At 39.7% G+C, this 25,901-nt stretch overlaps 1 protein-coding gene across 7 annotated transcripts in view; it reads left to right on the top strand.

Annotated features, from left to right (window-relative positions):
- LOC115371742 (interleukin-1 receptor accessory protein-like 1) overlaps window positions 1-25,901 on the top strand; it is a 325,316-nt gene that overhangs the window by 30,144 nt on the left and 269,271 nt on the right. For 5 of the 7 annotated variants that reach the window (XM_030069302.1, XM_030069256.1, XM_030069271.1 and 2 more), the window contains 2 exons: window positions 15,531-15,616; window positions 16,231-16,315. The exons of the other annotated variants lie outside the window; for them this stretch is intronic. In XM_030069302.1, coding sequence (XP_029925162.1) covers window positions 16,250-16,315 — 66 coding nt within the window. In that variant the 5' untranslated portion in view covers window positions 15,531-15,616; window positions 16,231-16,249. The remainder of the gene's footprint in view (window positions 1-15,530; window positions 15,617-16,230; window positions 16,316-25,901) is intronic. 7 annotated transcript variants of the gene reach the window in all.

Raw genomic sequence — 25,901 nt, 5'->3', positions numbered from 1 at the left:
CAAAAAATATATTACTATAAAAATGGATTAATTAAAATCTAAAATGCATTGTCTGATTTATTTTCAGTCACTTCATTATAAAATACCAGAAATCATTTCCATCATTCACAGCTGATTGTCTGGGAAAACCAGGGTAAAATTGATGTGTCGTGCTTATTTGCTCACTAAATTAATTGTTAGAGATATGATATCAGAAAAACATGATGAATTCCTGCAGATTAGATATGTAATGTAAACTAGTACATCAGCCTCCCATGAGAGCAATGTCTGAATTTGAGACCGTGGTACCACAAGGGAAAGATTAAATATAACCTAGTTTTCTCTTCCCTTCATTACTGGTCTTCTCATTACATGCATTACCTTGAATTACAAGTACTTTGCATTAATGTGCTGTATAATTACATTTGTTGTATAACTTGGCTAAAAAAATATACAGATTTAAATCAGGAAACATGTAGGAATGTCAATATATTGTGATTCTTGAGCTGGTAGCTACCACACTGAAGAAAAGCGAGAGAGAGAGAAAGAGAGAGAGAGAGACTACATTGAATTAGAGTGAACATCAAAAGTATTGCTTCTGGTTCAAAATTAAATAGTACTCACTCTAAAGTAATGTCATTGTGTTTGTTGTGGTTGCTGTTTATGCATCAGATTGTGTTTTACGGTACATTTTATGCCTGCCATGAATATTGCCCCACAGGAATAAATAAAGTTTATTGGCCTGAATTGAAAATTTAATTGAATTTACTCAATAACGATTTCAGAAAGTTTCTGATACTAAACCTTTAGAGAACCATCCCCCCGTGAATCCCTATAGCAGGTATTGCTTTGTAAGGAATCTGTGCTATCCACAGTCCACAGCCATATCTGTGTACCTGTGCTGAGCTGGGAATTGTGTCAGCAAAATGACAATAAAGATAACAAAAGCTTCACAAAGCTCTATCGCAGATTGTGCTGAAAGTGAGCACTATGAGCCAAATTTGGCCCTCCACCAAAAATGTGGCAGTCCAAAACGTTCCAAGGAGTGTCTAATAATCTATATTTCATTGATTTGGATTGAACTTAATGACATTGAAGGTGTTATTTTGAGAAAGATAACTCATTACAAGCCACATTAGTAGCTTAAAAGCATCTTAATTGCAGAAATCCAATGAGGCTATTTTTACTCATCTCATTACTGAACTGTCAACACCAGAGACTTAAATTATTTTTGCTCTGTGGCGCACTGCCCATGTTAAGTTTTGGCTTGTGGTCTTTTGTGCCAAAGAGTTGAGGCACTCTTTCTCTGTTCTGTTTTGCTTTCCCTTGTTCACAGCATCCATATAGCATACAGCAGTGGTGTCTCATAATTGTTTAGTATCAAGTAATTAACTGACAACTAACTTACGTGGAAAGTAAAAGCAAGATTTGCTATTGTATTATCACATAGAGAAATTTTCTGTGGATAGTTTTCAACAAATTGTTGGGGATTCTCTTTGTGTTTTAAAGTTCTTTTAACATTTGCTAGGAAAAACTGTGCACAGCGAACACAGGGCCATTGGGAATTAACTCATTCAGTTTCTTTGTTTTGACCCTTTCCTCAGAACAAAGAGCAAAAGATTTAAGTTGTTATAAAAGAGCAGACTGAATAAGCACACTTCCAAACGGTGCAAACTTGTTTTGAGCTGCAACTGAGATATTGTTCAGCTGTCGCTAACTTCCTAACATTTATATTAGACTGAGGTCAAATTACTGTATGGCATGCGTTCAATTTTTCTTCTTCGATTATTGATCTCGCCAGTCTCCTTGGAAACAATCATAATGTTCACCCTGTCCTTTGTTTAAAGTTGGCTAAAGCAAATGTTGTGTTACATTAAATTTGCCATTATTCTTACCATTATGTGCTGCATTTCACTGAAATGCATTTCAAAATATCCTTTGGTTTCTTTGTTATACTTCCCTTAAAAAAAAACATGATCTGCTGTTGAATATATCATTTTAGGAATGGAATTGCCTCTGATGCATAGCTGATGCATTTTAGCAGTGAGACAGTCTACCTGCAGTGCTACATGTTTCTCCAGTCATCAGTGTGAAGTTCATCACAGCTCAACTGCATGACCTCTGTGTCTTTATTTTCGTACTCTAGCCCTTTCATGCATGAATTGCAACAACCTGAATCAGGATTTTTTTCTTAGGAGTTTTTATTCCCCTGAAGGCATGAAAAAACAATTCTTTCTTTCTTTCTTTCTTTCTTTTTTACATACATTTTTCAAAGTGCTATTCAGATGTCCACTGAGGTGGACTGCATGCGTTTGAATGTTCAACTTGAAGTAGCATGTAATAATAGACTACTTGCTACTGAACTATATATTATGTAAAAAGTATGAAAATATATTGTTTTTTTTTGTTTTTTTTAAAGCTGATACATGTTTGTGTTGTGCTCCATTTCATCCCTCAGCATTAGGGCTAGGCAGTCTACCAATATCATATCAATATTGTGATATGAGATTAGATATCATCTGAGATTTTGAAAATTGTAATATCCTATGGCTAATGTGTTGTCTTTTCCTAGTTTTCAAAGCTGCAATACAATAAAGTGATTTAATTGTCTGAACTTACTTACTGTTCTAGTTGTTCTAACATTTGCTTTTACCCAATTTGTTATTTAGACATTTCTCAAAATGCCTATTTATCAAAAATCTCATTCAGTAAATATTTTGAGAAAGCACCAATAGTCATCCCCACAATATTGCCACAATATCAATACTGAGGTATTTTGGCAAAAATGTTGTTATATTTCATTTTGTCCGTATCATCCAGCCTTACTCTGTATAGTGAACCCTCTTTTTCAAATCATCACTCCTCTTTATAATCATCGTCACTGGACTCAGGTGATTATTCCTGCTTATCCTATCAGCCTCTCTATCTTGTACTGCCATTGATCTCTACAAATTAGACCCTCCAGAAAAACGCGATTATGCGATTGCATGAATTCCCGCATAAATCACCCAAATGTCTCTGATTATGCGGGGGTCAATTTTTTTCCAAAAGGCCACATAATCCCCACATATTTTGCAAAATATGCAGGTCTCGCTTGATTTCACAATTTCCACATAAATGAGAAAAATATAACTAAAATAAATAAATGGAGTTGTGATGTTATTTATATGCGACGCCCGGCCCGACGTCATCAGCTCACACATTCACAACACAAGACAACACAACACAACAACGAGCTAATGAAAGAACGGCGCCCACAGGAGAGAGAAAAGATGATATTGCACTGAACAGGGTTCCCACAAATGGTGCAAAAAGGCTCTTGAACTATTTAGACCTATAGGTTTGGCTCATTGAGAGCTGATGTTCAACAGTTGAGTTTAAACTGTTTTTGAAAACATTGTCGCAGGGGTCCGTTTCACAAAGCAGGTTTAGTAAAAACTCTAAGGGCCCTATCTTGCGCCAGACTCCCTAAACCCGCTATTTGCGGATTTAGGATTTAGGAAGAGGCGTTCCCCTGTAAAAGTTGCCATCTTGTGCACCTCCCGCTATCCGCAAAACACCTGCGCTACCCGCTATATTATGCATAGGCGTGTTTTGGGCGTTACGCCAGTTAAACCAATCAGTGTGCCAGGTGCCATTGCCTTTAAGGGCAGGCTGCGCTATCCTAAATCCTAAATCCTAAACCCGCGATGGAGAGAGGGAGGTAGATTTTCTCAGGGCTTCTATTGAGGCTAAAGCAAGTTGGCTTTATATACATATTATATATTATATTATAGGCGAGTTAATTCGGGAGGTGGAGCCACATGTGTCCAAGTGGACATGTCACAAGGTTGTACTGATTGAGTAAAATCCCCGGGTCACACCACACACACACAAGAGGCAGAGGTGGAACTATGTGTAAACTAATTTATTGACAAGGTAGATTAGGCAAATAAAATATTAAAAATAAAAATATAGCACAGCTGCTGGCTTATGATAAAACAATAAAACGTGTTGGCGTAAGTGTCCAATTAAAACAGTCTTTCCTCTAAACACTCTATATGAGTAATATACTCAGTCCATTCCGACAGCGTCCTGGTATCAGTCCGACCGTGTGCGTGGCGAGGCTCTGTCGGGGCGTGCACTGAAGCCGCCTGGGCGCGCTCTCGTAACAGCCCAAACTTTAGGGATAGCGGATAGCGGGTGGTCAGGACCACCCGCTATCCGCTATCCCTAAAGTGTGTGCGCAAGATAGCAACTTTAGGGATAGCGCATGAAACACGCCCACGGACACACCTCCAGGCGCAAATGACGGAGTCGGCATAACGGATAGCGGATAGCGGGTAGCGGGTGGCGCAAGATACCGTTTAGGGATAGCGGAAGTTCCTAAATCCGCAATTTGCGGATAGCGGGTAGTGGCAGCGGATAGCGGGTGGCACAAGATAGGGCCCTAAGTCTGTTAACCCTGAAATGAGGGAAACTCTGAGTTTTCCGTTTCAGAAAGGGAGGTAACTCAAAGCAGAGAAAGAGGGGTAACTCTAGCCTGTTTCACAGAGGGAAGTAACTTAAGCTCTCGGTCAGTTACTGCAGTAACAGACTCCATGAAACTAACCTGGTCGGGAGCAGGTTTTTCTCATGAAACCTCAAGTTTCTCTCTGTGTCCGCCCTCTTTCAGCCACACACGGTATTTAACTTCAGTCAGCAGGCGAGTTTTGGCGTGGCGTAGGCTTAGTTCTGCCGTCTCTTATTTTAAAAAAAAAAAAAATTAAAAAACAGTTGGTAGGCCTTTATTAGAAGTCCATTAGCAGTTAGGTGGCAACTTTTTTCATGAACATGGCATGTCCTTTCGACAACGATCCAATGGATGAAGGTGCAGTGTTACTGAGCAGAGAATAAAATATTCGTCGGGAGATAAGACCGCGCATAGATGTTTATGCCGAGGTCTTACCTGTTTGAACAATGTTTTTATATTTCATCTTAAGCTGCTGCCAAGTGCGCTTCTCCCCCGCGGGATTGCGCCTAAATGAAATAAATTAATAGGCTACCATTCAAGCAGTTTTCCCCAGTAATATTAATAGGGAATTTTAGCATGGGCTGCTACGGCAGTCCGCTACGGTAACCGGAAACGGATCGGCGCTTGACATATAAACCTGCCTGCCGTAGCAGTCCATTCTACTACGGCACAAAGCTCACTTCGACGTAGCCACACAACGCCGCGAACAGGTGACTGATTTTTTGCACTTTGGGTGTGTTGTTTGCATGAACAAGCAGACAATACTCTGAAATAAATACGAGGAATATAAATCCACCATCCAGGCAAAAAGCAACACAGTTGAAGCTGCAAGGAATGCTGGCAAAAAAAAAAAAAATCACTGACTGTGTCAATGCGTGAATTAGTGGGATTATAATCTGACTTCCCCACCATGACGGCACGAGTAGATTTGACTATAGTAACATTTGCGTGTTCAATAAATGAATGTATCTCCCACTCAGCTGCAACGTAGCCCGATAAAAAGTAAGCCACCTTTATGGTACAGAAAAGCCAGGGTTAAGCCTGAAGTTAGCTCGCTAAGACGAAATCCAGCTTTATGGTACAGGACTCTGGTAAACTGTTTGTATGCGGCTCGGGTGGATTTTTCCTTGTCTGTGATTGGTCGCATGCCGCAAACACCGCCCTTTTTATGTGAGCGCGCACAGATCTAGATTGGAAAAGCCTGGGTTGAATTAGCGAGTTGATAGCCGGCTTTATGGTAGCCTACCGAAAATCTGGAGTCCGGATGTCTGGTTAAGTGAAGCCAGATAACTAAGAGAATGCCCGGCTATGTTTGTTTACTTCAATGTTTAATTTATTAATAAACAGTCACTGATGCAATATGACCTGTTGAGTCATGATTCCTACAAGCTACACAAATGGTTTACAAATATTAATGGAATAACATTGTGTAGTTTATAACTTTTCAAATTTGTTTTTGTTTAATCAACAATTCATTTTTATTTTTCCATGTCCCAATAGCCTATATGGCATTTAATTGAATTTCACTGTTTCTATCATAAGAGGCTAAACAAATACTTCACAAATATTAAGGCTGCACAAATTAATGGTATAATATAAAGTAGATTTGCAACAAGTTTTGAAGCATTTTGTTGTTGAATCAACTTTTTTTTTTTTTTCAACTTAGGCGGCAGGCCTATCCAAAGTAGGCTATGCCAAGTTCAAATGAAACACACTCACAGGCCAACAATGGCTCAATTTTAAACCAATTCTGTCTGTGTTTATGTTTGACACGTGCTGCTGCATAGACGCGTCACCATGGGAACCAAGAGTTCAGTGAAAGGGGTGGGTACCCGTTGCCGACGGCTGTTTGCTTAACGATTTTGACTGCTACGGCGATTGCGTCATAGCAGCCACACTTCCGCCTAGCGGAGCCGTCCTGAAAACCGTCCTGCTTAAATTCCCTATTGTGATTGCAACGGACTACATTTAAACTTACGCATTGACCCGAGCAGCAATGTTCTCCCACGCCGTCTCCCTCTCCATTTGCCGCTGCAGCGGTGTTGCACTTTAAAAAAAAAAAAAAAAAACATGTTCAAACTCGCTGTATGAATGCATTAAGATTTCCAATTCAACGGGGGGGAAAAACGCAGCCCAACGCTTCCCCGTTGCCATGGTGACTCATCAAATCGGGGCTCCATTGACGCTGCCTTTTTATAGCTGTAGTGCACGCGCTTAACTCCAGGTGAAACTACTCCGAGTTGATCAAACTAACTCAAATCAGCTGTTCTGGAACCGAAAACTCAGATTTTCCTATCTCAGAGTAGATCAACTCAGAGTTTGGGGCAAGACTCGGAGTTTGTTGAACCTGCTTCGTGAAACGGACCCCAGATTGTTTGTTCTACCGCAATTTATACCTCAGCAGGAAGCATGTTTTATTTTTGACAAATTTGTGAGTTCATAAAATAAAGTAAATTAAACATTACCAGCACTTTCTGTGATATAGCTTGCTTCTAGTATGCCTGTTTATCATAGGATATCTTTAAAATTGGTCTTTTTCATTCAGTAGTAGCCTAGTAACAGGGTGTGGGAGAAGAATCACCTTTTTCCAGTTCCCGCATATTTCGCATTTTTTCGCATATTTCACAACTATTCGCATACTTCGCAACTTCCTGTAATTTCACCGCATAAAATGACATAAAAACCCTGTATATTTAATCGCATAATCAAGGATTTTAGCCCGCGGAATCAAGGATTTTAGTCCGCAGAATCAAGGATTTTTGGCCGTGTTTTTTTGGAGGGTCTAGACAAATTGTGATGATAAAGATGGTAACTCACACAGTAGAACTGTTTTTTACCATAAATACACTGCAAGTTGGATAATAATAATATGAATAACTGATTAACAACCAAAAAAGTAACTGGAAACAAAGTAGTAACAAAACAACAAAGTTGCAGTAATGTAGTTGAATTATAGCCAGCATGATGTCCGGTTTAGTGGACAGATGATTAATCCTAATTTCCTGCAAACATAAAATCAATACTTGGAAAATTTAAAAAATGAATTTGTCCTTAGTTGTTACTTGATTTTTTTTTTTTTTTTTTTTTTTTTTTAACCTGCTGGGGTTTCCTACTAAAGAGGTGTTGGCAAGATATTCCTGAGCGACTCCGTGTTAGTGGTCTGCTATTTTGGGTTTGAGAAATTTGTGCTGCAGTTACAACACCTGGCCAGGTGGTGGCATTGTATGAGATGATGCACCAGCATTGAGCAGCATTGCTTAGCGACAACTTTTGCATCAAAACCCATGCATTTTGAGGAAAATGGCTTCTGAATATATACCTTTCTCTTGGCTCTTAGGGTCTAAGTGAAGTTTGCAGTAACTTTAAGTCATACAGCTGGATGATGTAAACATGGATGTTATGTTCCCTGTCCAACTTTGGTCCTCACATTCAGAGTTTACTTTTATTAAATGCCTTTGAAATCACTTCATGCTGTGTGAAAACATGTAGGCTACTGTAGGGGTGGCAAGCCTTACCTCGCCTTACCTTTGGATACTTTTGATATATGGATCTGCATAATTACTGTTTACGATACACTCTTAAGTTCAGCTGGGTCATTTTGCCATTATCACTATTCCACCCACATGCTCTTTTTCATTTATCAAAGACTCTTTCCACAAATGCTGAAGGTCTGCTTCACCAAGCAGGCATGAATGTAGTAAACACTTCACTTCAAAACAGTCATGGTGTTTCATCTCTCCCTCAGCCTGAGAATCATCTTTGAAAGCCAAAGGTCAGGAGTCTACACTCATACAGTCTTTTATGCTGGTACCAACCAGAGCTTATGAAAATAGAGATTTGATTACTCTTTTCTGTTTATTGCTCATTTTACATTTGCTTATCATGCACCAATATCCCCAAAACAAAACCCACATGTGGATCTTTATTTGTATTCAAACACATTAACAGACACATACACATTAACTGGCAACAGTGGTTCAGATAAAACAATATTAACTAAATGCCAACAACATAAACAGTACAAACATTTATTAATGTTATCCAAGAATTGAGCAGCAAATGGGACAAAATAAATAAATGAATGAAAAACAAGTTGCCATTGCTGTGATGCTGTTTAGTCAGTATTGAGTCAGTATGGGTGCCGCTCTGTTCTTCTTTGCAGCCATAGTGGTCAATGCTGCTTATGCTAACTACCCCAGTTCTTCTGTTTATTCCAAACAAACTGTGTAGCTGCTGCTGGAAACATAAACTGTATTACTTCCTGTGCACAGGATAGTTTTTCCTGGGGGAGACCTAGCCAATATTTCATGTTTAGAATATCAAATGTAAAAGCTTTTATAAGCAGGGTTTACATTGAATTACTATTATGTAAAATCAAGCATCGATCAAGAAAGAGCAGCACAGTAGACATTTTATTTGTAAGAAAATGCTATGGATTAATATTTTAAACACAACATTGATTTTTTTTTCCCTGGCTAAGTCTCCCATGTAGGGTGTTCCTAAGCCTAAGGCCTGGACAGCAAAGGTCTGGGCCTTATTGGTTTTTAAGTGCAGACTCTGTCATGACCAGGAGGGCCTTGCCGGTGGGCACAGACCTAGTCAAACTTAAAAATAAAGTAAAAACTTTAAGTAAGTAAGGAAACTCATGGGCAACCAGTGTAGAGATGCTGAAATGGCTGTAATGTGATCCCCTGATATGTTTAATCTTTGAGAATGAGCTGGCAGCAGATTTCTGGATGTGTCAAGATGTGGAAAGATGTAACAACAACAACGGTAGTGACTGGGAGGTACAAAATAGCTCAAGGGTTGAAACAAGATGTCCTTTGTATTGAACTTAGTACCTGGTCTACATTACTCCCATGGTGAGCACCAAGGGCAGTTTTGTCAGTGTTTTTATCTTCAGCCGTTGAAGAGAAGTTTGTAGCCTATGCTTCCACATAGCATCTGCTCTTAATTTAAGTTGATTCTGGCAGTGTTGAGATCTTCATTACGTTCAGTAATTCATCAGGGAAGGCCAGCTTCAAAAGTGTAATGTAGCTTTTAACATCAATAAGTCATCTCCACATTTCTTTTCCTGCGGCATCACTGTAACTACCATAAACAAGACTGTTATCGGAAAGTTTGAGAATCTGTAAGTCTGAAGGTTGGGGGATTTTGCCGGCCACAAGAAGCAACGCCACTTTGCAACAGGAAGCAGTGGGATTCATTGGAAATGTGTCTTAACGCTACCATTGGTATTGGAACGCTGGTATAGGTATTCCTACCAATACCACTGGTAGGAAATATAGAGGCTACCAGTCATCTTTACTGTGATTGTCCTTGTTTGTAGCACTTATAGAGAGGTAGTACTGTTAATTTGGAAATTTGGACTTTAAAAGCCCTGCACCTTTGTTTAGTTTCTGTTGAACCCCTGCTATCAGATACTTTTCTACATTCTTATATTATTCACATATGTGCTGTTGTTATTTACCACATTATAATAAGACTACCGTTACAGAACGTTTATGAATAGTTTATGATTTGGATATTAATTAGGTCATAAATGCTTTAAAATTCTGTTAAATTCTTTTAAATCTCAGATCTTGCTGGTTGCTTAGCTTTATTTTATTCCTTTATGAGTCAGCCATCTTTGGCATCTACATAGATGTATTAATACTGTGTTATAACTAGTTTATAATTGTTTATTTAATGCTTTATAAAGTGTTTATTGAATTAATAACCTAATTATAAACCATTCATCAATCCTTTATAAAGGTAGTCTTATTGTAAAGTGGTACCAGTTGTTACGAAAGTGACAATAAGCAGCACAGAAGACCAGGATGACTGTGGGGTGTGGTGTATGTCTATTTGGTCCAAGGGCAGGGAACTAGTTGGACGCAGTTGGTTACAGTTTACAGTTTACAGGATTTTTTGTATCATTGCTTTTTCATTTGCTCAGAGGAAGCCGATCAATGCATCGTGCTGCAGAGTCCCTTTAAATTTGCACCTGCAGTTGCGCGCAGACGATAAAAAGCAAACAGAGGAGAAAGAACTTAGCAGTCAGGACTCAAGCCAAGCTTTAAACCCACACGCAAGGCTACAGTTTGTGGGTGATTTTCCATGAAAGAGCATTAATTTGCTACACTCCTGAGACGCCCTGTTTTTCACTGACATCTTGAGCTCTGACAAAACGGTTCAAAAGCGTTTTTGTAATGATAATTATTGTATGGCGAGAGGTGGTGGTCGCAGTCTGGGTGATAGGACTGGGTAGGAGCAGGGTGAATATTTTGGACCCAGGCATCCGGAACAATGGCTAGCATAGTACTTGTCTAACAATGTCAGCTTACATGGTCACCTAGGAAACCGGCCAAAGACTCAAACACATATAGTCAAGGAGACACATTTCCCCTGACTGGCAGGGCAATGTAATTCTGCTCAGCATGCATAATTAAAAAGGTGGCACACTCATTCTGGCTTGTTGAATCTGCCGTTGAGTTGAAGCACTTTTTAATGTTTCTCCTCTGCCTTCACTCTTGTGTGCTTTCCACTGAAGACTGTCCCCTGTGGTTGTGTGGGAAGGAGAGAGAGGAAGAAAAGATGCAGGGAGGGAGAGAGAGAAATGACTGGTTAATGCTTACTTCTTTTTGTGGCCACTTTTAGATATGATCAAAATAAACATCAGTACCTCAGAGGCATGAGCACGGAGTGTCATTTCAGAAGTGTTTGTTATTAGGCAATGAGTCAAACACACCATGGAGGCAGATATTGAGAGATAGATAGATAACATAGCAGCGTCTTCAGTGCTTTACTCCCCATATCAAGAAGGAATCAATACATGCCTAAATGGGAGCTTTCACACACACAAGAACACCAACAGGAAGTCAGCTAGAGAAACAGGCAGATTGAAAGACAGGTAAGCAGACAACTGATGTTGCTGAACGCAGGGTGCACCTGGGGGGTAACCTGCGCTGTGTTTCATGGGTCAGGGCTCACATGGTCCATCCCCGCAGGACGTCAAGAGAGATTGTATTCGGTTGTGGCCAAAAAGACAGGAACACGCTGACCCAAATCTCTTCACTATCTCTCCCAATGCCTCTTTAAGGAATGTGGATATGCATTTGTGGGAGGCTGCATATGAAAATGGGGGAAGGATGTGGGCACTTGGGGATTTTTTTTCTTAGTAATTACATCGCACTTATACTTTGAAATTTATTTCTTTGTACATCCCCAAAGAAAGACACATACATGTAGTGTACATGCGTGCATGTAAATATTTCAGTTTCCTTTACTAGTGTGATTCTCAGGGACACTTTAAAAGGGATAGGCTCATTTGCCTTTGCAGGGTTTAAACCTGTTCTCTTGCACTTACAGCAACGTTTTGTTTACTTATGTAATTCTTCATTTTTTTGTTTTATGTTTTTCTGTATCTTCCTTTCATCTTGGTTTACAAAAAAAGCCCGTGTTGCTTAGTCCTCCACCTTTATCCTAGGGGACAAACAGGGGAGTTGGAGTTGACACAACCAGGAAAAAGGAGCCGTCTGTGGGGAAATAGGAAGACGCAGTGATGTGACTCTGCCAAATGTTTACAGGCAAGCTGACATAGTTAGAAGATGGAGAGGGCTGAAACGAGGCTGTCTCTCCGCACTCTTGGAGGAATGAGAGATGGAAAATCTAGGTCATCGCCACTGATGCATTGCAAAGCGAACTTCAAACAAACCTGGCCTTTAGCGTGATGGCTCTCCAAAGCTGTGTTACATGCCATCAGAGACTGATCGCCATTTTCTGCCAAGAGCTGCCACTTAGTGATGCATTGATTTCTTCTCGATATGGCGAGTAATCACAGGCACATCTATCTATCTATCTATCTATCTATCTATCTATCTATCTATCACAACACATGTAGGCTTACACACACACACGCACAGACACACACACACACACACACACACACACACACACACATATATATATATATATATATATATATATATATATATACATATATATATATATATATATATATATGGGTTGAAAAAAAACTCAATTAGTATCGGACCTAGCTCTGTAACCAATTAGTTATTGGTCTGCAGTTAGACCACATGCTACGTTGCTACTTCTCATCTGCCCTTCACTCGAAATTGCCTGAGGGAAGTCTTCTCCGTAATCATAGCCCTGGGAATTGTGGTAAAAGCTTTGTTCTAGTATTGAAGGCTGTATCTGTCTTTTTCAAGGGCAGTTGGTTGAAAGAGTAGTCCTGTGTTAGAGAGGACTCCACTTTATTTCAGAGGCATTCCTCTCAAAATGCATTGTGTTTTGGCTTTTTTTGTCACCGTCTCAGTAAAATTGTTCTCATGTGATGATTAATTACTTGAGCTTTAATGGATCCTCCTGTTGTGATGTGTGTGTGTGTGTGTGTGTGTGTGTGTGTGTGTGTGTGTGTGTGTGTGTGTGAGTGTGTTGTGAATGAGGAAAACAGGCGCACAAAGGGAAAAAGTAACAACTCAGCAGCAGTGTTTGAAGGAATGCAATTCAACATTCACTTTCACCTTTCAAATTCAACAGCACAGACAGCGTTTGAGTCTAAATAATTGTCTGAATTCAAACCACAGATCACTAGTCTGAGAAACGATTGAATTCCCTTTGATAGCATAGATGCAAAACATTTGAAAACTCCTGTAGTCTAGCAAAGAAAGCGAGCATTTTCGTGTTCAACATGGCTGAATAATTACATAAAAAGTATTTTATTGTGTGCTACATTGCTTAAGCTATATGTAAATAAGAGATGGCATAGCACAGGTTGTGGGTTAGCAGATTGTTAAGAGCGGGAAGGCTTTCTGAGTCACATTGTTATGTTAAGAGAGAGGGAATATGAAGGGAGATGAAGGAGAAGTGTAAATAACTTTATGGTAACATGCATGCGGCTAGTCTTATCTCAAATCCTCTCTGTAAGAGTATTGTATTTATATCAGACTGCAGTTGTAGTTACACAAATACTTCTTGGAGGCAGAGCTGCTTTGGAAGCACAAATAATCTAATCTTATTTTCATACCTCCCACAGTTAATAACCAATTAATATCAGCATCTGAACCTGAATGCCCCGGCTCATTTTGTATGCTCTACGTTCACACTGTGTCTGTGTTTTGTATTTAACAGTCTATGTGTTGCTAAGGCACCTGCTTTTAGTTCTGTTGTGGTATTTTCATGTCAGTCGATGTCACACTCTGTTTTCGTATTTGTGCTGGTGTGTAACTGAAAAAAAAAACAGTAAAAGTGAAACCCTATTGGTTCATCAGTGGGTGGAGCTCACTTTTACTGTCATTAATACAGCTCGTCCTGCTTTCAAGTACTTTGTGTTCATAAATAGCAAAATGGACCTTGAGACTATAGCACATAGTTTTTTCAGTGACTTTTTTTCAGCACAAGGGGGCTATGTACCACTTGCATTCTAAAATAGTAGAAAGTATATTATACTGATATAAACCTCACCAGTGTTTCAAATAGCATGAGGGTAAGTAGATAAATGATACTTATACTGCACAAATCTAACTTTTGGTAATTTCAACAATATTAACATTTGGTAATTTCCATGTTTTTTTTGGGGGTGTGCAGTTGATTCTTTTTTAGACATAGTATTTCTGTCTTGTTGCAGTCAATAAAAATGAAGGCAGATTTAAATGAGAAGAGTTTTGAATGTATCTTAAATGCAAGGTTTTGCTTTGCTAAATCAGAACGTGACAAATTCCAAAATTTACACTGTTGTTTTTAACAGGGATTGGTGAAATAAACTTCTTAATATAAACAAATTATGTGAGATCTCCACATAATACTGGTCCTGTGCATTTTTTTTTTTTAATCTTGTCTTTCTACTGAATGTACTTGATTCTACTGATTCTACTGAATGTACTTGCTTCGCTCCATCGTCCTTAGACCTTTGGCTGCTTGTTCCTTCCTCCCCAGTATTTATGAATATATCTTGTTTTATGCAGAGCCACACATTTCAGATATGATCTAAGGGTTAACTTCAAGTACACGTGGACCACCTGGGTCTATTTCTGGTAATTAAGTGGAGAAGCCTGATGTCCATATGAAGGCAGGGAGCTTTTTTGTTTTGGCCTGCTGAATATCTTGATTGAACCTCTTGATGTATCATTCATAATCAAGGTGCAAGGCCTGAAGAGCCTGGTTTCCACTACAAAGCCAAACAGAGCTCACCAGGCATCACTTATTATTCATATTACTCAATTACTCCCCAAACAACGTTTCAGGGAAAGACACAGGGCATCGTGCACAGAGCTGACCTAGTACATTCACATTCCATTGAACTCATAAGTACCACATTAGGCCGGCTTTGAGGTTTCCAACCAAATAGTTGTCATCACAGAAGTCTCTCATGCATCCAACCCATGCTCGGTGTCTATTACTGTGCAAGTCCATCTTAACAAGTAATTTAACCTGTATGCAGATTTAATTTTTTTTTTTGCATTTGAAAATTCTGCTCTTGTGGTGTCATATTACTTGTTTCTTAATATTTTCACTCACTTTCTAGAAATAAGTATCAACAAGGTAGATCAAGATAATGATTTAATTCGAGAAAATGAAGCAGGTGACTTTGCAGTGGATTTTCACTGAAGAAAATTAAGATTTTTCAGCTCAATACAAGGTTAAATGACTTGATTAGATGGATATCCTTTGCTGTGTTATGTACTGCAGAGAGCTTTAGCACTTTTCCTTCCTTTGCTTTTTTCCTGCTATGTTGTATAGTACAACTGAATATGCAGTTCAAAAATCTAAATTCATGTCTCTCACTGATGTTGATCACGAGATCTATTTTTCTGACTGCTGAAAGAAAAATCTGATTTATTTTCAAAATGATCCCCAATTTGGAAAAAATGATGCCTGATAGAAAGTAGTTAAAAGTACAGAATTAGAACAGATTATACTGTTTTTGATGGATTACATAGGAAAGTTGTTGGCCCACAGAGTTATTTGTATAGCCTACACCCTTTGTATTTTGAAGTCACTGAAGGATGAAGTTCAGGTAATGATTTTTTTTTAATATATGTAACTTTCTGGAATGCAGCTTTGCAGAACATCCCTTGTGGGAGAAGAGCAGGGGTGCACTGGAGGGCAGACAGTACAAACTGGGACTACTATTGCTGTTACTAGGTAGGATCAAACATGATGTCAAGCTACACACAGCCTTTGACCAAAGAATTAAGCACCTAATCTACATCCCAGTTTGCCTCAAATGCCATATACAAGCCCAGAATAACCTGGGATAACATTATAGCAATGCAATGCTTGTCGTTGTCTTTTGTGTTTTAAACTAAAACATATCTTTTTGGTTCAAATTGAAGCTTTGGTATGCAAATCCACAGAAAATCAAGAAAACTAGCTCATGTAAACTTCCTCTTCTTCCACCATCCACTGAGTTAGCAGTAGTTGGTACATCGCTAATGGACAACATATATTAGTGAGGCCATTCTGCTTGAGTTTGCCTCAATTGGTCAGATGCTTGTGCCACAATTTACATTAAAAATATATAGCAGACCAATCCACAGTCAGCATTACTGAGAACTGTGTGATGACATTTTCATCCAGGGTCAAAATGCCACTAAAAATTAGATCAAAGGGACAAAAATGCCCTCTGAAATGAAAGTTAATGTCTTACCCTGTTGTTACGCTGTACATATATCAATGCAACAATGTAACAAAGACAAATTGTTGTCTGTTTATTGTACAATGTAATTGTGAGTCCCCTTTTGATTTCCATCACACAGCAAAGAGACAAAGCCAGCAATGTCCTTACGCGACTGTCTTCACTCTGGTGGAACGACAGGCTGCTTACGCTGGGTTTATAGCAAGGTAACTCTTGCTTACTCACTCACTCATGCATGCAAATAAACCCACAAAACACATGCACACACACACACACACACACACACACACACACACACACACACACACACACACACACACACACCACATTTGATTTTTATTATCATCATTCACAGACTTCTAAATATTGGGTTGTTTGTTTACTGTTCAAAGGACATACTCATTATCTACCTCTCTCATTTCCTCCCGAAACAATATTTCATTTTTCCCCCTTTTTTTTCAAATGTCTGTTGCCAGAGATCATTTGTCAGCTGGGTAATAGTTTCAAATAAACCAATAGGTGAATTTGAGCTGACATTTTTGAGCTATGCCTGGTCTTGATAAGACTTACTTGGCTCCGCTGTGGAGTGGCTAATGAGTCTGACAGAAAGGCCGTTTCTTTTGTGAACATTTTCCTGTAGACTTTTTTTCCTTGGTTTATCAAGCTCCCAACTTTCCTTACATTCCTTACGCCACTTCTTTGCTCTATACCTTGTGTACTTGTGTAGAAAGCAAAACTGCAGAAAGAGGTTAAAACACCAGCAGTCAAAGAGAGTACTTTTCATGATTTTCCAGCTAAGCACAGCAGCTCCCTCTCAACTCCTCACATAGCTTTCATGTCTACAGTTTTATTTTCTTTGGTCTGAACCGTAGCGGAATCGTTTCATTTGTTCCTATTTCTGTATACCTTCTTTAGGCTCACAAACCCAATTAGAGGTGAACTTGGGCTGGTAAACAAAAGCCACATTGACTCACAAGTAGCTTGTTTACTGGACAGAGTTTTGTTGACCTTAGTTCTTGTGAGGTAAGAGAGTTTGGCAACAGGTGAGAGTCAAAATCTGATTCTGACCTCAGTAACTTCAGTTGAAGACAGTGGAGTTGTCTGTTTGGCATAATCAACCCGCTATGGTGTTCATTTTAGAAACAACTGAATGAGTAATTGGGGTAGTTTCTTGTTGATGGTTTGGATTATGTTGTCTCTCTTAACAGTTGGTTTGGAAGAGGAACAAAACTTGTATTTTAATCAAGTTGATTTAATTATTTGGTCCAGATTTGAATTGCCATGTTCTGACCTGGCAGAAAACAAACTTAACTTACTGAGTAAACGCTCCGGAGTTCAAATATACTGCCCTAAATAGGCTTAATAGGAACACATCCTCAGATGAAATAATGGCTCCCTGTGCTTAACAAGAATACTGAAATTATATTCCATTTGTCTTGCACTTTTCTTGTTGACCGGCTTCTCAAAGGTCATGTTAATACCTGGCATTAAAGTCCGTTCTGGGTGATCGATTACAAATGGGCAGCACAAAATACATGTAAATGCACCAATGTGTCCCTCGTGCATCTTGAGATCCGATCTCTTAGGCCACATTCAGAGGTGGCCTGAGATGCTTTTGTCTGCATTGCATTTGAAGTGTGAACAGACGTGTCCCAAGCTGCATTTAAGGACTACCGACTCAACTGACATCCTCTGTCTTCAGCGCTGCTCTTGTCTACTTGATGCTTATTTCTCCAAAGCTCCTTTTTTTAACCTTATGAGTCATTTCTGACACATATTAGATCTGCAACTCTGGACAACCCCACCTGGTAGCACAGTTCAACTTCATGTCCAAGTAATTTATCCACCACAGGTCAGAGCCAGACCTTCTCAAACCCGCTGGAATAATAAAATAATCTGAGCCTGAACCGACATGATCGGTTGAACCTGACATGCTCAGTTTCTTGCTCTGCAACACGTTACCAGGAGGAGTTGGGGATGAAACGAGGAAACCACTGACTACTAGATGACCAGTCTACGTCTTTAGCCTCACCACCCCAGTGCTCTTAATTACCATTAGCAACAGTCAGTTACAAGCAAGAGGGCCTATAAAAAGGCCTGCCGCCAGATTTAATTATGCCCAGTGTGTACAGCTTTTTATTCTCAGAAAGCAGGGTGTCTTTTCCTTGCCAAGATACCAAAGCTAGAAGCGTGGTATTAGAAAGAGAAAAGGTTCAGGTGGGATTTTATGACACACCGATGAATTTGTGTTTTTACTGCTTCTTTAAGATTCTTGCCACCATAGTCCAATACAGTTGAAGCAAACTAAAGCATAATTTTGTTTGTGATGGTCTAAAAGTTACACAGATTGCTCAGAGGACCATATATAAATATCTTACTCAGCAATTAAATATATCATGCAGCAGAAAATGAATAGACCCCAATAGCTGACATGACACCCGCAACAGCTGACCTTTCTCTGCTGTGTTTCAACATAGCCAATTGTCTGGTCTCTCTTTGTTTGGCTCAGCAGGGTTTCACTGTGACTTTTCCAACAGCCTGTATGTCACTAACCCTTGGTCTGCTTTTTCTTTTATGGCAGACTGTAAAAGACATGCTTGCTACTTGAAGCCTCAACAATAGTTCAGACTGATCAGTGTGCACCAGACTGTGAGTTAACTAGACTGCTGTCATATCCAAACTCTCTCCCTGTGGACTGATTAAAGTGCTCACTCATTAATATTCACTTGGTGGTCCTGAAAAAATGTCCTCTCATATTGATCTGAGACAACTTCAGTCGCTGTTTACGCACAGCACTTGTAAGAAAAATACTTCTTGATATTTGAGATGGCTAAAAAAACATGTTTGAGACATCTTACAGCTTCAGAAAATGTCTCATGACGTGACGCTGAGGCTCTGTGTGAACCTCCCAAAACCTCAGCAGGAGCGTTGTGGATGCTGCATGCGCCGCATTCAAATCAAACTTATCTCAAGTTCTATCATACTAAACCATCTCTGGGGAGCTGAACTGAATTGGAGATGAGCGATGAATAATGCATGAATTGCATAATCACATTACTGAAGAACACACAACTACAACACAGTTACCTCTGCAAGAAAGGTTATGTACTCTTACTGCTGGAAAACATACTTTGTGTATTTAACCCACAAATCACATTAGCCTGTACTTTGGAGGGAGAGTGACAAGCTGTGTGTCTGTGTGTGTGTGTCTGTGTGTGTCTGTGTATGTATGAACCCCTCACAAATGCTTGGCCTCTCAAGTGGCTGCACATTAAAAGTATCACTTTTTGTTACCTCTTCCCTCCTGTATCATTACTCTAAGAAAGGGGCAAATTAGGATATGTCATTTTTGTTTAATAGGAAAATATGCTGATACTAATCTGTATAGTAAACTACTATACCTATCAAATGTTGAGATAACGTTTTCTACACTGTGTGTAATCTGTGTTTGGCATGAAGTAATTGGCGAGGGTTTCAAGCCTTCCTCCAGTGACCTCATTACCCCAATTAAATTTTGAGCCTTCTCTGAAAACAGTCCATCTCATAAAGTGATGTCTGATTATTGCCTCCAGTCTCACTCCCAGTCAAAATGAGGTTGAGGTGTGCAGCATTGGAATCAGGACAGGGATTTACAGCTGCGCCCTTTTCCACTGGCAGCAATGCTCCTTTCAATTAACCATAGCCCATGAAAATAATCTGCTTGCAAAGTTTGTTTGAGATGTCATTTGGAGGCCTGGTGTGTGCAGTGTGATGTAAAAGAGAATGCAGATGTTGAAGAATTGTTATTTTTTTCTTCTTGACTATCATTATTAATGATCACTGCTATTTTTTGCCAACCAATACAGTTCTCCTGCATTACAGTATTTAAACAATATTATGTAGCTCATGAGCTCCAGTATGTGTGGCAATTTGTGCTGAAAGTCCTAATAACTAAATTACCAGCAAGAGCAATAAGTTAGATTTTTACTGTTACATTTACTTTGCCAGAAGCTGATGAGTTTTCTGCCTTTCAAAACTCAAAGCTCTGACCTGTGCTCTGTTTTGGAAGAAAAAACAAAAAGCTTGTTGCAATTTCAAGATACTCCCAAAAAATAGCTCAAAATGGAGGACAGTGTTACCAGCAAGCAAATGTTGTTTTTCAGATATAAAGAGTTGTGAAACCAAAAAAGACGTTTGCGTAGGAACTATGTTATGTCAGTGTGGTTGTAATCCCTATACTGGTGAAATGACTTTTTCAACTTCTTAGCTTATTTGTGTGCTAGAGTTTTCTCCTATTTAACAGTAACTTTTTTTTGGTACTTTTATCAACATCCTGCTGCTTCTAAAAACATCATAGTTTTAATGATCTCCTTATGGGTTACACTTTTCTTCAATACCAATTTGTTTTCAGTGTGGAATACATGGACAATCACAAGGAGGAGGAACATATCCAGCTGGTATATAATCTGCCTTATAAATATATGTACAGGTGTGTTCTCATCATATATGATTGAGAGCTCTCAGTATTTCAGCATCATTTGCGCTCTGCTCCTCATATTAGCCATTCTGTAGATCTCAGCTTTCGGGTAATGTATGTTAGCACTGATATTATCTGTGTCTCAAATAGTTACATGGGATCAAAGATTACTTCAGTGTTACAGATGTTTTGAAAAGCCCAGCCTTTGGCTCAGTATTCGTTTGAGTCACTAAATGAGATGCAGGATTTCTCTTCATCTCATCATCTCTCCATCACTCCGGGGAGAACACCCTCACAGACAAAATGCCACATTTAGGCTCCAGCTGCAGTTTGTCCTCGTAACATATTCTGCTTCAAGATCGCACTGTGAGATTCTCTGCTTTTGTTGTAGCGGCAAATCATGTTTTCAAAGGTTTTGCATGAAACCAAGTAAAAGTCTGTGGGATACTGTTATACTTCCGCCCCTGTGAAGAGTTTCATTCCAAAAAATGCCATATCCACATAGACTAGGAAAAAAATGAATTGAAGTTCATCCTTTTGGGTTTCAAAATATATACAATTCCTTTATGGGAAATAGTAAACTGTTTATCCAAAATTAGTTTCACTGCTATGTTGGTGATCTTTCTGTAAGAAGAGATAACTTGATTTTCAGACAGATGTCATTTCATCTTTGAAACTCTTCTATCGGATGAAAACCTTGTATCTGTAAATTATGAACTTTCCGAAACTAAAAACACAGCCTTGTTTTCATCTTGATGACAATTTTTTTTTTTTTTTAGTTTATCAAACAGTGTTGGTCTTATGAAAGGGATTCATAAGACCAGGGGTGGTAGAATTTCCTCATCCCACAGAGATAATCCCTCAGTTCAAGTCAAGATGTGAAAATCACCAAAATTGGAGTTGCAGCATTTTCAAACAACAGAGATATGTAAAACTGTGTTCACATACTGTGAATTTGAATCTTGTATGACACCCGTAGTTTTGACTTGAAATAAAATGCATTGATTCTAACACTACACCAATCTGTTATTCTTCCAGCCCGTCAACCGCATCCTCCGAGTAGCAGCAAAGAAATCACAGCACACAATCGTCCCTTACGAGCGAATTGTCCTCAAAGTTGCACACTAACTAGTTGATTGAGTTGAGGCCATTTGCGGACGACAACCTCGAATAGAGGGAGGGGAATCAATGCTGTGTTTGTCCACTTCTTTGCTCATTAAGGAGCCTCTATTCCTGTCAGGATCTGTATATGACAGAGAAAGCACACAGTGCACATTTTCAGTCTGAGGAGGGTGGCCTTTCTTCTACTCAAAGCCCTCCCCTCATCGAAATTCGCCTCACAGAAACAGAGTGCTAGAGGCCAAAGCCTTGACAGGGGTAGCCCAGTGCAGGGGAAAAACGAGGCCCTTTTTACAGCCTGGGCGGCCAGCAGGGAGTCCCACTTACCTGCGAGAGGCCATAATCTGTATCAAGCATTTCAGAAATATGCACTTCACTCCAGGAAGAAAGGAGGACAACCTCTCCGTTCATTCATAACCTTTTGATGATTCAGTGTTTTGTCTGTTCGCTTTTGGACATGCGTCCTTGTACTTGTATGAATCATACCTGAAGTGTTCAGTTTCAAATCCTTTCACTCTTCTCCAGTGGATGTGTCATATTTGTCATAGTCTGTAGTTAATTTTTAACAAGAAAAGATAACTGGAAGATGGTATTAAGATCGTGGTAAATCTTCATAAAACAAAAATGTGGTGGTGTCACATTTGGAGGGAAACAGGTGTAAACCTCTTTGAATAATAAATGAGAGAATGTTAATTTCTCAAAAGAGACCCATTTGTCAGTGCATTTGGAGCTTCCCTAGTTTTATGTTTGGCTCATCAAATGATCACTAAAATCATGTTTGTGTTCAGAAGCCTATCGGAACAAGATGAGAAAAAAATGAGTTAATTTTGTGTTAATGGACCATAGGGTATGAATTTGGCCCCTTTCCATTTCAGTCGAAGGCCTGGTGTGTGCAATGTGGCACACAGCTCTATTACATAATTAAATGGGACTTTGGCTTGTTTTAGCTCTCCCAGATTATTCCACACTAATGGTTGTAATGCAGTCTTCTGAAATCCCATAAACCAAAGATCCCTTTGAAGACCTGTGCTTTTTTAGTGGTTCTTAAAAATGGGCAGTTAATGTCTTGCAAAAATCTTCACTGTAATAAATTAATTGGACTCATTTTAAGTCTTAAATTCTTAGTTTTTGTATAGCCTAAGTAAAATAAATTCTTCAAATGTGGTGAGAATTTTCGATTTGTTTCCAGTGTAGTTTCATTTCTATCAATAATTTTCTCCAGTCAAATGTAAGTATCTTATGCCAATGCAAGCGTAAGGATTATTCTGGAAAAAAAATCCACTGTTTAAAAACAAATAAGATAGAAATATGACTTGTGAATAGGATGTTTTCGTAGTGTAGGCTACATGTTCAAGACTTGATCTTTTCAATTATTTCCATTGGGCGGCAGTGCGCCTATCCTCAAACTTCAGCTGCACTGCATTGCCCGTCAGCCCGTTGTGTCTGCAGCGAGCAGAGCATCATCCTCTCAGCATCTACATGGTAAAACCAGTTCACATTGTACAACTTTATCTCTCAGGGCTGATTTCGGTCTACCCTTTTTTCGGTGTTTCTCCCCCCTCCCGGCGCTGTTTGGGAAGGTTTTAGACAGTGCGCCATAAGAGGATCAAGACTCCAGAGGAACGCAGGTCGGATTGTGAGCGTTCACATTGGCACCACGGTCAAGTCAGGCAGAATAAGAAAGTCCCACTTCTAATCATCGCTTTCAAAATAAAAGCCGCGCTGACAGACTCAGTAGCCTACATAGTCATACCTTTGCGGTTTTAAGATATTAAATGTAAGATTGCCTAAAAATTCACAATTACAGAATTCACAGGCCACTGTATTTTAGTTTAACCTTACATTAATAATACCTTAATATTTAAATAGTTTATGTTGATCTGCACACCAAGATGCACATGAGCGATAAATTTGACGCCTTCATTTTGAAAGCGGAATCCCCTAATTTCCGGTGATGTCCAAGCTATCTACGTTTGGCTTGACGCAGCTCGTGTTGACAGCGGCACAGAGAGGGAGAGAGAGACATCTGATGTGGCTTTTTCTACACATCACTTTGGAAATTTGCGGTCGTGTTGTCCTGCTTAAAACGGTGCTCACCTGCCTGGGCTGCGTGGTTGGGAACGGTTGAGCAACTGATTTAACAGAATTTTCAGACTAATTGCCTTGTCTGATATTGCCCTTCATTGATTCTGTCGACCATTTGCCAAATCAGAGACATGATTTTCTTGATTTTCTTCTTTCTTGCTGTTTGAAAGTGACCGACTGCAGGTGTTTTTCTGGTCCCATTTGCGCCAGTGAAGGCTGGCACTATGTGATTTTGGGACAGGCATTGCGTTTTGGAGAGCTGGACTATTTCACAGCTGGGATTTTCTTTGAAAAAAATATTTAAAAAAAAAAATAGGTTATTCATCTTGATTTACTCTCTAAACCAAAACAGGCTCTGATACACCGTGATGGTGTGGTGTTATCAGAACTGACGGCAGAGTGTACGGCTATCATTTGGAAACTGCTTGTGGGTAAGTTAAATATTCGTTTCCTTTGGGTTTGCAAAGTTTGTTAATTAAATGGTTTCGCTGTATTCTCTGGGTATATTTTCAGTCAGCTTGTTGACATCCGCTATTAATTAATTCTGAAACACAATTTCATGTGCACAGGTTTGCATCGCCCGCTTCTGCGTGCGCTTTACCAAAGGGATTCAAGGTTTTTTAATATGCGGCACTTATGCGCATTTGGAGCGAACACGTTATTCATCCCGTTACGCATGAATCGCAGTCCCTCTTTTTGCTTCAGCTGCGGACGTAGTCTTTCTCAGTGCAACTGTTCAAGGCTGCGGTACGTGGAGCTGAATCGCTGAAGTCATCTGTATTCATTAGTATAGTTAATTATCGAAGCAAAACCAATATATTGTGTCAGTGGATGCAAACAGTTAATTGCGCTCATCATTTTTCCCCAAGATAAACTGTAAAACACTGCGCGCATTTGCATATTGCCCCGGTGCCTCAATGGTGTGTGTGTGTGTGTGTGTGTGTGTGTGTGTGTGTGTGTGTGTGTGTGTGTGTTTGCGTGCGTGTTTTTCATGTGTTTGTGTGCCCGCGCGCGTTTGTGGGTGTATGCCTGTTTGCGTACATGCGCATGTCACCGTGTGCACGCAAGACGTGTGTGTGTCAGAGGGGGAGGCGTGAAGAAACAGGGGTTAGTTATTTCAAATTATTTCTGCTGAGTGATTGCTTGGCCAGTGGGCTCCTCTCTCTCTCTCTCTCTCTCTCTCTCTCTCTCTCTCTCTCTCTCTCTCTCTCTCTCTCCCGTCTTCGCTCTCTGTCTGTCTCTCTCTTTCTTGCTCTTTCGTTATTTGTTAGTATTTCCTCTCCTCTATCCTCAGCTTGCCTCCCCTGCCTGGAAGGATGATGGCTTATAATTGCCCAGATGGATGTTGGAGCTACACACTGACACTCGTGGCACTGACCATACTGGTGTTTGCCAGTTAAGCATTTTCCAGATTCGAGGTAGTGATGTTGATTTAAAGCTGGAGCAGATGCTGGGCAATAAAAACCCACTGAGACACCCACCCTTTACCCATTATGACAGAGATGCAGAAGGTAGCATTGCAAGTTGCATCTCTCCAGTTTAAAATTCGACTGCTGCAGAGAAATGGAGAGGCTGCTCGTATGTATTTTTGTCTATAGGTAACCACCTCCAAGGCCAAAACCTAGCGGCAATATCACCCACCCAGTCAACCAGTACATCATTCATCATATTTCATTTTTTAATTTTGTCAACAGTAGGTGTCTGTGTCACATTGGCAGCTCTCTTCAAACACTCCATCTTGCTCCTCAAAGGATGCAAATACACATGCGTCATGCTCACTGCAAATCTTTCCACATTGACAGATTTAATGACCCCCCTCGACACTCTCTGCCTTGGATAACATATTCTCAGTTCACAGGGGGAATAATGTTATTTTAATAACATCTTTATTCATCTCTAACATCTGGACTTAAGCCTTGCCACAGAGGCGACCAGTAGCACATGAATTAATAGGTAAGTGGCAGTGGCCACTTAACAGACACCCTGCAGCTACATATTGAGCTGAGTCGTGCTCCCACACAGGAATTGATTTAAACAGAGATTATGTCATCCAGTGTTAGTGCTTTTTTATGCTGGTCAAGTTTACCCGGTGGCATTGAATTCCTCTTGTGTTCACTGATGGACTAAACTTG

This window comes from Myripristis murdjan, chromosome 2 (genome assembly GCF_902150065.1).
Source record: "Myripristis murdjan chromosome 2, fMyrMur1.1, whole genome shotgun sequence".
In the NCBI taxonomy this organism is placed as follows: Eukaryota; Metazoa; Chordata; class Actinopteri; order Holocentriformes; family Holocentridae; genus Myripristis; species Myripristis murdjan.
Note: the sequence above shows the minus strand (reverse complement) of the source record. Positions and strands in the feature narration are given on the sequence as shown.